The sequence below is a fragment of the Tenrec ecaudatus genome, chromosome 9 (assembly GCF_050624435.1).
Source record: "Tenrec ecaudatus isolate mTenEca1 chromosome 9, mTenEca1.hap1, whole genome shotgun sequence".
NCBI lineage: Eukaryota > Metazoa > Chordata > Mammalia > Afrosoricida > Tenrecidae > Tenrec > Tenrec ecaudatus.
The window spans coordinates 53606026-53621680 of NC_134538.1; the positions used below are offsets into that span (position 1 = coordinate 53606026).

The 15655-nt window shown below is 45.2% G+C and overlaps 1 protein-coding gene across 1 annotated transcript in view; it reads left to right on the top strand.

Annotated features, from left to right (window-relative positions):
* Positions 1-15655, top strand: part of ADCY1 (adenylate cyclase 1) — a 226498-nt gene that overhangs the window by 132316 nt on the left and 78527 nt on the right. Inside the window, exons 6-7 of the mRNA XM_075558128.1 lie at positions 10906-11064; positions 14812-14953. Of these exons, the coding sequence (XP_075414243.1) occupies positions 10906-11064; positions 14812-14953 (301 nt within the window). The remainder of the gene's footprint in view (positions 1-10905; positions 11065-14811; positions 14954-15655) is intronic.

Genomic DNA, 15655 nt, shown 5'->3' on the forward strand with positions numbered 1-15655 from the left:
CTGTTTCCAGTTTCTTGCTGTTGTGAACTGTGGTGCAGTGAACATGGGAAAGCAGACGTTTACTTGTGGTCTGTCTCTTATTTCTTTGGGGTATGTGCACAATACTGACGTTGCTGGGTTGTCTGCTATTTCTATTGACAGTCATTTTCAGTGTTTACACGTCACTTTCCACAGTGTGTGAACATATTTACGAGCCCATCAGCAGTGTGCAAAGAGCTCCAGTCTCTCCACACCCTCCCCAGCTTTTATTGTTCCCTCTCACTTTTTAAGAAACTGGGCTGTGGTTGTGGGTGCAAGATGGCATTCACGGTTGTTTTGATTTGCATTTCCCAGATGCTAGTGGACAAGAGCATTGTCTTATGAGCTTGTCCGCCATTCCAGGGTAGCCCTCTGTGAACAGCTTTGAAACGGTTGTTTTCTTTTCTTATTTCGATGTTGCAGAATTCTCTTGAGTTTAGTAATTAGTCCTTTGTCTATTATGTCATTGCTGAGGATTTCCCCCAATCCTAGGACTCTTCATTTCAGTCTTTTGATGAACTCTTTTGATGTGTACAAGTGTTTTATTTTTAAGAGGACCCAGTCATCTATTTTGTCTTCCAATTTGTGTGTTTCCTTTGTTGTATCTGGTAGTCTGTTTATGCCCTACAAGGGCGCTCTTAAATTTGTCCCAATTGTCTCTTTGATGATCCGGATAATAGGTTTGTGTTTTACATTTAGGTGTCTGAGCCTTCCTGAGTTTGTTTTTGTGCATGGCGTGAGATGTGGATCCCATTTCATTCTTCTGCACATGGAGAGCCATTTTTTCTGGCACCATTTTTTGAAGAAGGCACCTCCTTCCCATGTTTTTTGGTCCTTCGTTGAAAACAAGTTGCCTGCAGGTGGATGCTTTTATTTCTGGATTATCTATCCTGTTCTGTTTGTCTGTATATCTATCATTATATCACTACCAGGCTGTTGTTTACAGCTGTGACTGTGCAGCAGGTTTTGAGGTCAGGTAGTACAGGAATCCCTGCTTTCTTTTCCTCTTTGAGACGTTCTTTGCTTATCCTGGCCTTCTTCCCCCTCTACATAAAATTGGTCAAAAGTTTTTCCATTTCTTTAAAGAATGAGGTTCAGATTAGGATCAGGATAACATTGTATTTGTAGATTGCTTTAGGTAGTATTGGCATTTTCATAATATTGAGTCTTCCTATTCATGAACATGAGATTTCCTTCCATTTGTGTAGATCTCTTTTGGTTTCTTGTAATAATGTTCTGTAGTTTCCTGTGTTCTGGTCTTTTGTTTCTTTGGTTAGGTTTATTCATAGGTATTTCAACTTCTGTGTCTATTGTGAATGGCATTTTTAATATCTTTTTCAGAGCTCTCTTCGGGAGTTGTGTTATAGTGTTGCAAATGATTTTATTCTCTTTTATATGTGCATTGATTGCTATAAGTTGACCTCTGATAACTGCTTTTGCTGTGTTCCCTAGGTTTTGGGATGTTGTGTTTCCATTCTCCATTGTTTCAAGGAACATCTTCATTGCATCTCTTATTTGGGCTAATACTCAAGTCTTTTTAAAGTTGTCTGTTGTTGAGCCTCCATGCATTTTCTTTATGTTCTTGATTTCTCTAGTGTTGATTTCTAGCTTTTTGGCACTGTGGTCTGAGAAGATGGTTTGCATGATCTCTATGTGTTTGAAATGGTTAAGGTCTGCTTTGTGCCCTAGCAGGTGGTTTATTTTAGATTATGTACCATGTGGGTTGGGGGAAAATGTGTGGTTTATTGCTTTCCATCGGAGCACTATGTAAATATCTAGGAGGTTGAACTTTTTGACTGTGTTGTTCAGCTCTTCTGTTTCTTTATTGTTTCTTTCCTGTTCATCTGTCTTTTCTTAAGGGTGGTGTATTGACGTTTCCTACTGTTACTATCAATCTGGTAATTTCTGTTTCTCCCTTTATTATCAAGATTGATCCTCAGATCTCTTACATGGTCCTAAACCTCATTCGCCTTTATTCTTTTTCTTGTGGTTCCAGGACTTCTTTATTTGTATATTCCATTAGGTTTGGGTGATCTTCAATGGTTGAATTTTGTTTTTCTTGATTTTTGTGGTTATTGCTGTTGACTGTTGTTTATGTGACCTAGATCATGTGTAGGTTTCTGGACTGTGTAAGGGGGGTCAGTTGGCTCTTTGGGTTATAGGGAAAATGTCCAGGAGGGGCTGAACATTTTATTGTGTGGAGCTGAGGAAGAAATGAGAGCTGAGTGTGCAGCACAAGTGGGGGCTAGGACCACCAGAGAAGGTTTAAGTGATACTATTAATAATAGGTGGTCTTCTGGTTAAATATAATAAATTTTAATATATTTGGGATTCTAAGAGGTGTGCTAGTACTTGTTTATGCGGAAGTTGTACTGCACTGAGGAAGGGAAAGCAAGATCTGGAAGTAGTGGCGGTAGTGGGGTAGGTGGAGAGTGTAATCTAGTACATACATCGGGCTATAATATAATTAAAGAAGTAAGTCTGGGATGAATGGCAAAAGTGATAAAGTCATGTGTCTTTTAGGGGGTAAGCAGTTCTTAGAGCTAAAAATCCTAAGCTCATTTCCTGAGGGCCACCCTCTCGGTAGGAACCTCTGATTTTATTCCCTCAAAAGCAGTGGGTGGTGCCCTACTGTGGCCTTGGACAAAGTAGGTGCCCTACTGTGGCCCTTCTGTGGGCCCTGTCCCACCGCTCTTATTGGAAGTTGAGTGCAGCCTTATGTTTTCCATGAGAGGCCTGAGGCTCTAAAGTGTACAGTGATCAGCTTATGATGGAATCTAGGAAGTATGGGGGGTTCTGCGGGGCAAAAGAATCAAAATAAGTGTCCTTTGGGGCTGGAACTTCTGGGAGCTAAAAAATCCTTATTTCCCTGTCCAGGGGCCACTCTTTGGGGTGGCCTCTGAGGGCATTCAGTATTTCCTCAGAGGGAAAATTTCCCTCCATAACAAGACCTGGTGCTCTAGTGTGTTCTTGGAAACAAGAATGTGATAGGAGTTTCTCACCCTTGTATTCTTTTCTGGTAGATGAGAGAAGGATGTGTGTGAGAGGTGCACAGTCTAGTGTGGGCACAGGTTACCTTCCAGAGAAATAAGGGGTGTGGATGTCAGGAGCCAGGAGCCAGAGCCTGAGTACCCCACCAGTATGTGTACGAGGCACTTGTGGATTCTGACATAAAGAAAGGAGCCTGTTTGTTGTGGGCATGGTCTGCCTAAGCTCCCATCCCCACCTTGTTGCTTCCATCTCAGGATGAGAGTCTGGATGACTCCAACAGGGTCACTCTATGATGTAGGAAGGATAAAGCAGTCAGAAGAAAGTGCCCCTGGTTTGGATGCCATCAGCTTCACAGTGGCAGGCAGCTGATGGGTTGGTGCAGGAGCTAGGCTATCAAGAAGAGGAAGGGTCTCCAGGGGAAAGGGGGCGGGGTAGCCCTGGCTATCTGAAAAAGTGAGAAGTCACACTGCCTATATTGTGAGGGGACTCTGTGCCATACAGGCCACAGCATCTGTCCTCCCTGCAGGGATTCCCAGGGGCAGAAAGGAAGGAGAATGGGAGGTGAGAAGGGGTGTCTGATCTGGAGTAGGGGAGCCCCGCATGCTGCTGAGCAGGGTGAGGGGGGCCAGAGAGACTCTGACTGTTATGCTGGAGTCTGGGATCTCTGAGGGGTTTTTATTTTAAAATTCAGGTCCTGTGCCTGATTTTCCCAGACACGGGTTCCTACAGGTTGCATTCTGACCGGGATGAGCGGAGACTCTGTGGCAGACATCCTCCTCTGCTCTTCCACAGTAGATTGTAAAGTCAGAAGGAAAGGCCTTCTACTTTGTTTTTGTTTTTAAGTACTATTTTATTTTTCCTGGGTTTCTTTCTTTTTCCTATAAAGTTGATGATTAGTTTTCCCTTTTTTAAAGAGTTGTGGTGAGATTTGCCTCAGAATTGCGTTGATCTTGTGACTTTTTTTTTTTTTTTTTGGTAATAATGATATTTTCCCTTTGCTTAGCTTACCTATCCAGGAGCATGGATGATCGTGTCCTTTGTGTCTCTTTTGGTTTTCTGTAGGAGCGTTTTGTAGTTTTCTTTGTACAAATCTGTTGTTTCTCTGGAAAGATTTATTCCTATTTTATCTTTTCATTAGTTATCCATATCAGTGGCATCTTCTTTCTTATACAAGAATACAGTTGATTTCTCAATGTTGAGAGAGAGAGGCCGTTTATCTTGGTGGCAGCTCCAATTGAGGTCATCAAGCTGTGCCCGATGGAGAGGCTAAACTCCACCCATATTTTCTTACAGGTGCCATGTTGGCACAAAAACCCCAACTCTCACAAGTATACAATTCATTTCTTGAAATATATCCATTTCTTCTAGGTATTCAAATTTGCTGGAATACATTTTTTCATAATATTCTGTGTATTATTTTATCTCAGCTGGTTCTGTTGTAATGTCACTCCTGTCATATTCTATGAATAAATATTGTTTTTTCTTTTGTTAGATTATCCAGTGGTTTGCAAATTTTGTTAATCTTTTTGAAGAATCAACTTCTGGTCTTGTTGATTTTTAAAATGTAATTGAAAATTGTTTTTCTGATTCATTTATTTCGACCTTACTCTCTTGTTATTTCTTTGCTTCTCATGTTTGAGGGCTTGTTTTGCTGGACTGATAGCTGTGGTTGATGTGTTTATTTTAATTTAATTCTTTCTGGCTATGCAGCTATTGCTAAAAACTGCCCTCTGAGAACTGCTTTTGCCATGTTCCAGAGGTTTTAATATGTTGCTTGTTAGTATCTCAAGGTTTTTGAATTTATTGATGGCCTTAAAATGTGATCTATTCTGGAGTAGGGACATGAGTACTAGAAAAATACGCTAAATGTGGTTTTGTTGGGTGATGTATTCTCTATATGGCTACGAGATTGTTAATTAGTTGTGGTGTTCAGTTTTTGTACATCTTTGCTGATTTTCTTTCTAATAGATCAATCTTTGCTTGAAGATACTGGGTTTGTTCAAATCTCCCAACATTATTATATTTGTTTTATAATATTTTGTAAGGATTTGATTAAAGTTTTTGAAGGTCTTTCACTTGGTGCATATTTATTAATTATGGTTATTATTTCTTGTTCAATTAAAGCTTTCATGATTATATAGTGACCTGTTTTATCTCTCATTATGTGTTTTACTTTGATGTGTATTTTATCAGATAAATATTGCTACTCTTGCTTTTTCATTTGACTTCCATTGATTAGCTTGATACATATTTTTTCTATCCTTTCACTTTTAGTCTATATTTGTCTTTATATCTAAGGTGCCTTTTTTATAAGTACTATATTAATGGTTCATGTTTGTTCATTCATTTTGTTATTTTTTATTAACTGGTGAATTCAATGGGTTTCCATTCAAAGTTGTTATTCATAAGTATGGTTTTATTGGCATCATTTTGTTATATGCTTTCTTATGCTGATACTGATTTTAATTTTTCATACTTTTTGTTTTTTTATCTCAATAATTATTTTGCTTATAATATTTTTCTCTTGCTGAGGTCGTAATGTTTTCTTTGAGGATTGATTTTTGTGGTTTTCTTTCTTAATTCAATATAGTTTATTGGCTTTTACAAACGGTTCAATACCTCCTGTGTTTGGTTATTAATGATCTACTCTGTCACCTCTCTGCATTTTTTTTTCTTCATTGTTTGTTATCTGTGAATCCCTATTTTAATTTGTGTATTTTTGTTTCCATTTGTGTACTTAGGTAGTATATTTTTCTCCGTAACAATGTCTTTTCTGATAATTTTAGGTTGCTGTTTGTTATTGTTATGGATTCTCTGTTCAAATAACTTCTCAATATTTTTTGTAGAGGTGGTATTATTTCTACAAATTCTTCTAGTTTTTTTCTGATCTGGAAATGACGTCTCCCTTATATTTGAGGAAGGAATATACTTGCTAGATATAAAATCCTTGGTTCACAGTGTTTTTCTCTCAAGGTTTTGAATCTGTCAATAGATTGCTTTAATGGTGTCAGTAGACAAATCTGAACTTCACCTAAGTGGTTGATCTTTATATATGGGTGTTCATTTTTTGGCGTTGCTCTCAGTATTGTTTCCTTTATTTGATAATCAGAAAACTTGATTATAATGTGTCATGTTGATTTTCTTTTGGGATCACATCTGTCTGGAATTCTCTGGCCATGAATAGTTATTTTATATTGTGTATTGTTATGAATTGAGTATTCATAACATCATAGAAATCCTCAATACTTCATCAACTATTTTCTATATAGTTAATATTTCTTCTTTATGTTTTGGGGTATTTATCAAATGAATATTGTAATTTTTGATAGTGTCCTTTAGAGTTCTTAGACTTTTAAAAAAGTTTTTTGGGCATTTTTGTAGTTCAATCTTCTTGTATTTTGGTCTCGAGAAATTTTTCTCTGAGATCACTGATTCTTGATTCTGTTGCTTGAGTCTTTATATTTTGTTCTTTCAGCATGTTATCTAGTTCTAATATCTTATTGTTTATCTTTTGAATTTCTAGTTGAGGTTATTGTGTTTTTTGTCAGAGGGTTTTCTTTTTAATAGCATTCTCAAGTTCTTGTTTAGCCTCTTCCATTTTTCTGTATTTGAATCGAATTTTTCTTCTGGTTGCTTACAATAGCCAGAAATCATCATTCTAATGCCCCTCCTGGAAGGATCCAAGGCCCCCCCCCCTTTCTCTAGGAAAGATAGGCAGACAATTCATCTGTCTGTGCTCCAGGTAATTGGGTTGTTTTCTCCTGGCTCCTCAAGCGTGTCAAGATTGACCATTCTTTTTGAGACAAGATGTTATTTTCTAAAATATGTGCCTCTGGGTACTAAACAATCCTCATGCCCTTGTTGTTGAAGCCAGATTGGCAAGGGTAGGCAGGAGTTGAACACCAGCCGACCCCAGCAGGAGCCAGAGGCAGAAAATCATTCAATATTGTTCCTGCCAAAATCTCAGTTTACAGGTTGGCTCCCAAGTCACCACGGTGTGCTAGGCAATGATTGACAAGACCAAGGTGATGGGGCGAGCAAAGAGTATGTACAGCATTGTCCACGGGAGCAATCTCCGCAGGCTCGCTGTGCCAGAGTCGGGCCCACTTTGGATTTGGGTGTAGGTCTGTGGCAGGCAGATACTAGTATTTGGAATCCCGGGCCTGTGGAGAAACGCTCACTCTCTGCCGTGCGGATGCTCAACCCTCACACATGCCATGCTAACTCTGTACCCACTTGGGGTCCGTTAGTCCCCCAGGTGCTCTGGGGAAGTTCTGCCACAGTCCAGTTTCCTGGAGTTCCAGCCAAGTGTTGGGTCCCAGTCCACAGCAGGACTAAATCTGCCCTGCCCAGCTGGTGTGCAGTGATTGGTGAATCCTCTTGCCCATGATTGGACTCAATCCCTACCCAGTCATGTCAAGGGAGCAGTGCTAGTTACCAGTAGGCTAGAAGCCAGGCCATGAGGTGAGTTGACATGTGTCCTGGCAGGCAGCACAGAATCTGCTGGGGCTTGGGGGTAGAATTCTTCGCATCAGCTCCTCCCTCTGAAGCCCTGAAGTGTTGTTAGCAAAGGTTCATCCCTTAGGGGAGATCTGGCGCTCAGGAGGCTGAAAGATAGCCTCTGTTTTCAAAGTTCTTTTGGAGAGGGATGATCACAGGCTCTCCGTACACAGCATGTCAGATTCCTGCGACTCAGAACATCGACATAGTCCTTGACAGGTGGTCGCTCATGAGGGACAAGGTCAGGTTTATAGGTTCCATTAACATTCACACAGGACAGTCCTTGAAAAATGACAGCATTGTGCTGGGAAAAATCCCTCGGTGTAACTTTTCTTGCACTCCATCTCACCAATGCAGTTTTCAATGAAAAACAAAACAAAACTTCTTTATAATAAACCTCTATGATTGTCTTATATCTTTTGAGAAAATCTACACCCCTTCAACATTCCCGAAACCAGACACCACCACCTTCTTCTTTTTTCACATTAGATCCTTTACGGCAGCTTAACATGTCTGCCAAATAAGTCTTAAACCAGCAAATTCTGATTTTGTTAACCAAGCACCCCATCCTCTAGCTCACAGCCACCATGTCACCTCCTCAGCCTCACAGTTAGGGGTCATAGCCTCCCCCTCCCAACAGCCTGAAGCCCTTAAGCACTGTCACTGTGGACCCCCAGGGCACGTCTACTTTGAGAGAAAATTTAAGGGAAGACAGCAGGGGAGCCCACTCCTTTGGGTGAATCCTGCAGTGAAGCTGACAAGGGGGACCCATCTGCACTGCACGCACCAGGAACCATCCAGGTTACCTGCACAGCTGCACAGCCCCAGGACACCCTGACTTCAGCAGGTCTGCAGAGCGGTGCCAAGAGCTACACCTGCTGGGGGCGCCTAAGAGGCTCTAGCCTCAGCTCAGGCACCGCCACCTTCTGAGCTCACCTCTCGGCCTTGAATTTAACAGGCCCAGAAGATCCTCAGCAAGACCCTGTTTTTAGTCTTTGTCTGGGTTCTCTAGAGAAACAAAATCAATGAAGCTTCTATATCTATCTATCTATCTATCTATCTATCTATCTATCTATCTATCTATCTATCTATCTATCACCTATCTATCTATCTGAAGATATTTTTTACCAAAGAAATGGTCCATAGGTCAGATGCCAGCCTGGCGGCTCCTCTGAAGTAGTGCATTCATAGGAGCTAATGAACCCAAAGTCCACGAATCAGCTGACAGATTTCTGGTGAATGAATCCAAGGTCAACCGAGAAGATGCCAGGCTGCTGATGGTAACCAGGATTAGCAGACAGTATGACAAGCCATTGGCTCAAGTTTGAAGACCTAGAGGTCAGATAATGAGCCACATGCATGATCTAGACCGAGCTAAAAGCAGGCAAGTTTTTCACTTATGTTGGAAGCAGGCCGCTAATTTTCAGTTGATGGACTGCTTATAGCAAATCTCATATGGAGGGCATTATGTTACATTATGGTACGCATGGAAAGATTGCGAGCTCCGTGGACTGCCAAAAGAATAAGCAAATCCTTCTTGGAGGAAGCACTGGCAGCATGCTCTGTGCCTGTGAGGGCGACGAGTCTTTGTCTCAAGGACTGTGTACACGTCATCAGAAGAGATCGGTGCTTGGGACAGGACATGATGCTTGGTCAAGTAGAGGGGCGGTGAAAAGAGGAAGACTTTTGACAAGGTGGATCGACACAGTGGCTGCAACAATGGCGTGGATGGCACAGGACTGGGCAGTGATTTATTTTGTTGTCCATAGGGCCGTTATGAGTTGGAACCAACTTGATAGCAACTACCAATTAACTGAAACTTTCTGCCCCTTAAGCCGTGAGCCCCTCTTCTCCCGTCCCACTTCTAGTAATAAACTTAGGTTTCTGTGCATTTGCCTGTCCTAGACCGTCCATATAAGGAACTTGAATAATATTTGGTCTTCTGTGGCTAAATGTACACATTACATAGTTTTCCAGTGTAGCCATAGGGTGGAATGCATCAGAAGTATTGTTTGAGGACGGAGTAATAGTTCTTTGTGTGCGCCGCATTTTGATTTTCTGTTGGTGAACATTTCTACCTTTTGACTGTGGTGGGAAATGCTGCAATAGACATGTACGTACAAGTTTATGTTTGAATTTCCTGCTATAAAATATCTAGGGATTGCTGGGTCAGATGCTTAACTTTTTGAGGTGTCACATAACACACTGACAGGTTTTCAACTTTGGGGTAATAAAGTAAATGTAGAAAATAATGTAGAAAACGCAGAAACTAAAATGTCCTCGAGGGAGGGAGTTGCTCCCACATTTTAGCCCGTTTTCTCTGCCGTCACCTTGTTTTCTGTCGTGGTGACTGTCGTATTTTACTTGAACGTGTTCTTCATGTGGATGGAGCAGCGGTCACCCAATTTTCAGGGACTCTCCTTACTGAAGATCTCCGGTGCTGTCTGACCTAGATAGCTCTGTAGTAAGCTCTTTACTGTGGGACCTTTAACACCATAAGAGTCACTTGTTACAAGAGCTTCTGGGGAGCACAGTCCTCCCACCAGCACATGAGGTCCAGCCCTGCTCAGGCCTCCTCCGTCCTCTTGCACAAGCACACACCCAGAGTGTCATTGGCTTCGTTTCTCAGAGAAAGAGCTCTGGGCCATAGAAATGGCACAACTTGCCCAAGGCCACACAGCATGGGAGTGTGGAGTTGGTATTCAGCCAAACAGTCTAACCTCAGAGTGTACATTTACAAACAAATGTATTTAGGTGTAGTTCAGACTCACCGACTCAACAGCATGTACTTGTAGTGTGACCAGCCCTTATCTTGGACCTGGCCTGGCCGCACTGTGTGGAGCCGAGGGTCACAAACCTCATCGTGTATAGGTCTCTGGTTGTTTTCAGTGGGGTTAGCACCTATACCTTGCACCTGTGCACAGCTAAGCCATGGGGTGCCTTTCATGGGGCAGTGGGAGGGTACAGCTCCTTCCTATAAGTGGAAGTCACTTCCAATAGCACCCTTTTCAGAGGAGGAATAAAGGATGACAGCCCGCTTGGTCCTGCCTCTGGCCATGAAAGCGGGGATGAGACCCAAGTCGGGGATGCAGGGTGCCACATTCAACTCCATATAGAGGCCACCCTCAGTGGGGAGGGGCCTTGGGAGCCATGGGGGATGCCCACCGAGCTGCTTCTGAGACTGTGCTCATCTGAGATACACGGCATCTTAGACGTGAGGCATCCGATCCCAAGTTGGCTCATGGGCTTAGGGGCCTCTTGGACACCGGCCTAGTCCTGGGACTGAGTGAAGTGCTGGTGTTCGGTGGTGCCTGCTCCTCTATGTCTCACCACCTGCTTCCCAGGAGCCAGGCCGTTCTTGGCTGTTTGGTGAACTCCCCTCTGTTTGTATTCCAGGTCTGTGGCTGAGGCCACTGAGGTGAACTTGAACATGCGCGTAGGACTGCATACAGGCCGGGTACTCTGTGGGGTGCTGGGCCTGCGCAAGTGGCAATATGATGTGTGGTCCAACGACGTCACCCTTGCCAATGTCATGGAAGCGGCTGGCCTGCCAGGGTAAGTTGGATGGGGAGGTCGGTTTGCAAGGGGCTCTGTGCGTGCAGTAGAGCCCTGGAGGTGAGCTGCTATAGCTGGGTCATCAGTTGAAAACCACCAGCTGCTCCTTGGGGCAAAGATGGGACTTTCTACTCCTGTAAACAGTTTCAGTCTTGGAAAATTACCAGGGCAACTCTACCTTGTCTTATAGGATCACCGTCGACTGGATGGCAGTAGGGTTTTTTGGTTTTTGTTTTCTGTCGTTTGGGCATGCGTTATTCCGGGTCTTTCCCCCCAATGGCTGCCCCCGCTGCCCTAAAGCATAGAGTCCACAGAGAAGGTGGCCTCACCCGTCCTGCACCTGCTAGTGTGCATGCCAGAAGCTGATGGTCTGCGCCGGGACCCCAGTCTGTCTCGTCTCCCCTCGGCCTCAGCCGCTGACCTTGGGATCCCGCTCAGTAGAAGAGGTGGTGTGTGGAAGAGATGGTAGCCTCCTGCTCCTATGCTTTCTTGTTTGTTTTCGCAGAAATCCCTGTAGGTGGAAAGTGCTGGAACTTTCGAGTTCCGTGAGGCGATTTGAAGACATCTTTCTAGAACTTGCATAGACTCCGCATAGACTCCATATAGGCTTGTGCACTGGACATGCCTTTGAGTAACAGTGGCCTTCTTTGGTTTTATTCAGGCCTTTCACACACCTTTACGTAAAGTTAGCATAAGGTTGTCTACAACATTAACTCATGGAAGATATTTCTTCCTTTAATGTATATCTCAATGGACAGAGGGCCATTGCAAGAGAGAGGATTTGGGGTTGACTGCTATTCTGCGTTGTGGTTCCCATTCTCCTCCTATCAAAGGTCTGCTTCTATAAGCACCTATTCTGATACGTCCTGTATCGCTTAACATTTCAGGCTCACATCTCCACCCATGAGCTCAGGCCCCTCTCAATAGCACAAGGCTGCTCTCTGCCTGCCTCTTAGCTCAAGGTGGGAGACCCTCTGGACCCAGAGACGGTGAATTGAACCACATGGCTCTTTTCTTTATGCTGAGCATGGCCTTGGAGAAGTTGCCGACTTAAACACGGGCCCAAATGACACAAAATTATATCCACAAGATCATGGCAGTAGCAAGTGAGAAATTACAAAACAAAACAAAAACTAACAACAGAAGGAGGACTAAGAATCCTCCACCACCTGTGGCTAAGCTTGCTGGGTGGTGAGAAGTCTTAACAACCCCTGGGATTTCTAAAGGAACTTGCCCATAGACCTCTAACTCCGGCACTCCAAACTTCCCTCCCCACCTGTGAATACCTGCCCTTGGAAGTCCCTTTGAGCTTGTTCTTCCGTCCTCTGGGTGGACCATCAGAGACGCAAAGCCTGATGTCAGAGCCACCTGATCTTTCTTGTCCTCTGACTCGCCTTTCCTCAAGCTCCCTCCCACTCTGTACCGTTCTGCGTCCATGTCTCAGGACCTCCAGCCACTCATCATGCCCAGCCTGCCCCCGCCAGTAGTCAGAATGGATTCCCCCTGCTTATTGCCCTCAGGATAAAGTTGAGACCCTTAACTCAGTGCTAACCTCGAGAACGGTGTGCATTCCAGCCTCAGTGGACCAGCAGGACTGTAGGACTCAAAGCTCTCCCCACTGGCTCCTCCTGCGGCAGCCTTCTCCCCGTACAGTGTGGCTGCAGTGCATCCTCATCAGACAGGGCAGGGCTGTCCCACGTTCTTCTCCTCCAAACTGAGTGCCAGACACCAGAACATACGATGGGCATGGAGGCAAAGGCCTCCCTCTGCTCCTCTCCTTACCCACTTCCCTCCCTTCCTCCTTCTTCCCACCGTGGCCTCCTCTGAAAGATCCTGCAGACAGGGCCTCCAGCTGCAGCCAAACCTTTACAGGGCAGCATAGGACACCAGCGGTTCTCAACCTGTGGGTCGCGACCCCTTTGGGCATCGAACCACCCTTTCACAGGGGTTGCCCAATTCATAACAGTAGCAAAATCACAGTGATGAAGTAGCATCGAAAGTAATTTTAGGGTTGGTGGGTCCCCACAACGAGGAACTGTATTAAAGGGTTGCAGCATTAGGAAGGTTGAGAACCACTGTGTTACACAGACACTGGCACTAAATAGACAGGGCCCTGCCCGATGGAGTTGAAATCCTGGGCAGAGGTGGATTACGGCCCCAAAGCAGGCCAGAGAGAGTGATTAGGAATCGAGTTCTAGGAGCCCTGGCAATAGAAGGCTGTCAAAGGTGGGTGTCCTGGAGAACACACGTGAAATAAGATGTGTGTCCTGACGTTCTGTTTGGGCGAGGACCTTGAATAGAGAGGTTGTTAAGGCAGAAGATCTCTCGGGCACCGGGCAGGGTCTTGGCTAGGGAATTAGAAGTATATGATAGCATTTAAATTCGCAGGACTAGATAAGAACCATACAAGGACGTTCACGAAAAGGAGGGGGAGGAGAAGGCAAAGGAGAAGGCCTGAGCCCTGAGCTCGACACTGGAAGGGTCAGTGATTAGGAAGAGCTTACCATGCCCCGAGAACCGCTGGCCAGCTCCTCTATGCCAGCCTCACACCAGCCATTCAATCATTGAATGAAGGAGGGACCAGGCAGACATATGGATGGATACACAAATCCATTTCTGGGGTCTCTCGCACTGGGAAATTTACAGGCCACCTGGCTGTCCCCAGTGAGCTCCAGGCTAGTTGATGGGGCAATATCTGGTCTCTTGAACACTTGTGGCTATGGGGAGAGACTGGCCAACTCTGGAGAAGATCCAGAGTGAGTCTTTCATTCCCGGACTCAGATGGGGCTCTCAGCCTAGGACACACCAAGGGCCACAGGACAGGTACAGTCCTGAGAAGCTTTAATTCCTTTTGGGCCGATGGCAGGTGTTAATCCTCAGGACCTGATTGAAAGCCTCTGAGCAGAGGAAGGCTATGCTGATAGGACCGGCTTTCCCCTGGCCCTCCTCCCCATCCTGCAGCCCACCTCCTCTCTCAGCGCGTCTCTCACCCACCCCTTCTGGAGCCTCCAGGCCCCTCTGAGAAAACTCATGAATCAAGGTTTATCCCTGCAAAGAATTCGGAAGCCCATGCGTTCTTAGTAGGACTTACAGCAGAGCTTTCAGGAGTGGGTCTGTTTGCTGTCTGAGTGGATGCATGCTCAGGCCTCTTTCCCTAGAAACGTTGTCTGTCTTACCCTAGCATTGTGGGAGAGTTTTCTTGTGAATGTTTAGCATAAATGGGTTAATCCCGCTCCTGCTAACCCTGAGGGAATTCGCCTTCCCCCAGAAATCCAGTGAGGCAGGGTTCCCAGGATGAGAGCTGTGAGCTTCTGTGGGTACTGGGGCAGATCTCAGGCTGTGTTCCCCTCCCTTACCTCACTTCCACTTTTTTGTTGCTCATTTTGCTTGGGCACCCTCGGATATCTTTTTTGTTTTCTCTTTAGTTTCTCCTCTACTCCCTTGCCATCCTGCCCTCTGCCATCCAACTTCTCTACCCTCCTATGCCAGCTTCACCTCTCACTCTGCTCTGTCTCCCTGTGCCTACCTCTTCCCAGGTGACCCACGCTATGTGGTATACAGCGAATGGGAACACCTGTCCCATGAAACATGCTTCTTGAGAGGAGTCCCTGCCCGTGACCCTGCAGAGTGCAGACACCGGCCGTCCCAGATGAGGGCCCAGGGCCCACAGAGGAGTCCCCCGGGCCCTTGATATGGAGCCCCAGCGGCACATGACACTATTCCACACCTCTGTCTCCTCTTTTCTAGGAAGGTCCATATCACAAAGACGACCCTCGAGTGCCTAAACGGGGACTACGAGGTAGAACCGGGTTATGGACATGAGAGGAACAGCTTCTTGAAAACTCACAACATCAAAACCTTTTTTATTGTGCCATCCCATCGACGAAAGGTAGGCTCCCCAACTCCGCTCTTATTTGGTTGCCTCTTGAACCTGCCAGCCCTTACTCAGCCCTCTGTAATGTCAGCTGCTTGTGGTTCTACTTCATCATTGCTTTTCAGGAGCATGAGATGCTTTACTTGGGGAAAGGGAAGGAGTCCAGAACTCCCAAGTTATAACTGGATCCTTCCTGGCTGAGCCTCTCGATGGATGACCTTGGCTGCTTTTGTGCTGAAGCTCTATTCCCACATACCCTTGGTGGGCAGCCTGCTGATGCAAAAGGACCACCTCACACTGCAGCCCGGATCTCCTGACTCCACATTGTGGATTGGGGAGAGTCAACTCATGGGGCCCACTCTTCTGCTGCTTCCCAGGGACAGCCAAGTCCCAGAGGCCTTGACTTTCCTGCCAGTCTTGGCTGTTGGTGGTGTGTGGCCGACCTATTTTCGACCTTGTTCCTGAGGCTGCTAGTAGAGGACCTCAGAAATGAGGAAATGCTGAAAGAAGGACATCTTTCAAGTTGTGACCTTTATCCGACTAGTACGGACCACCAGGACACTGACTGTGTGGATTACTGGTTTTCGTGAAATGTGAATGGTTGTGATAGAGATTCTTCACAGAGCCCCGGTAGTTACCACCGAGGGTGCCAGCACATCAATCACACCATACCCATCAGCGCCTGGATGGACAGGAAAACATGGCAGGGGACCACCC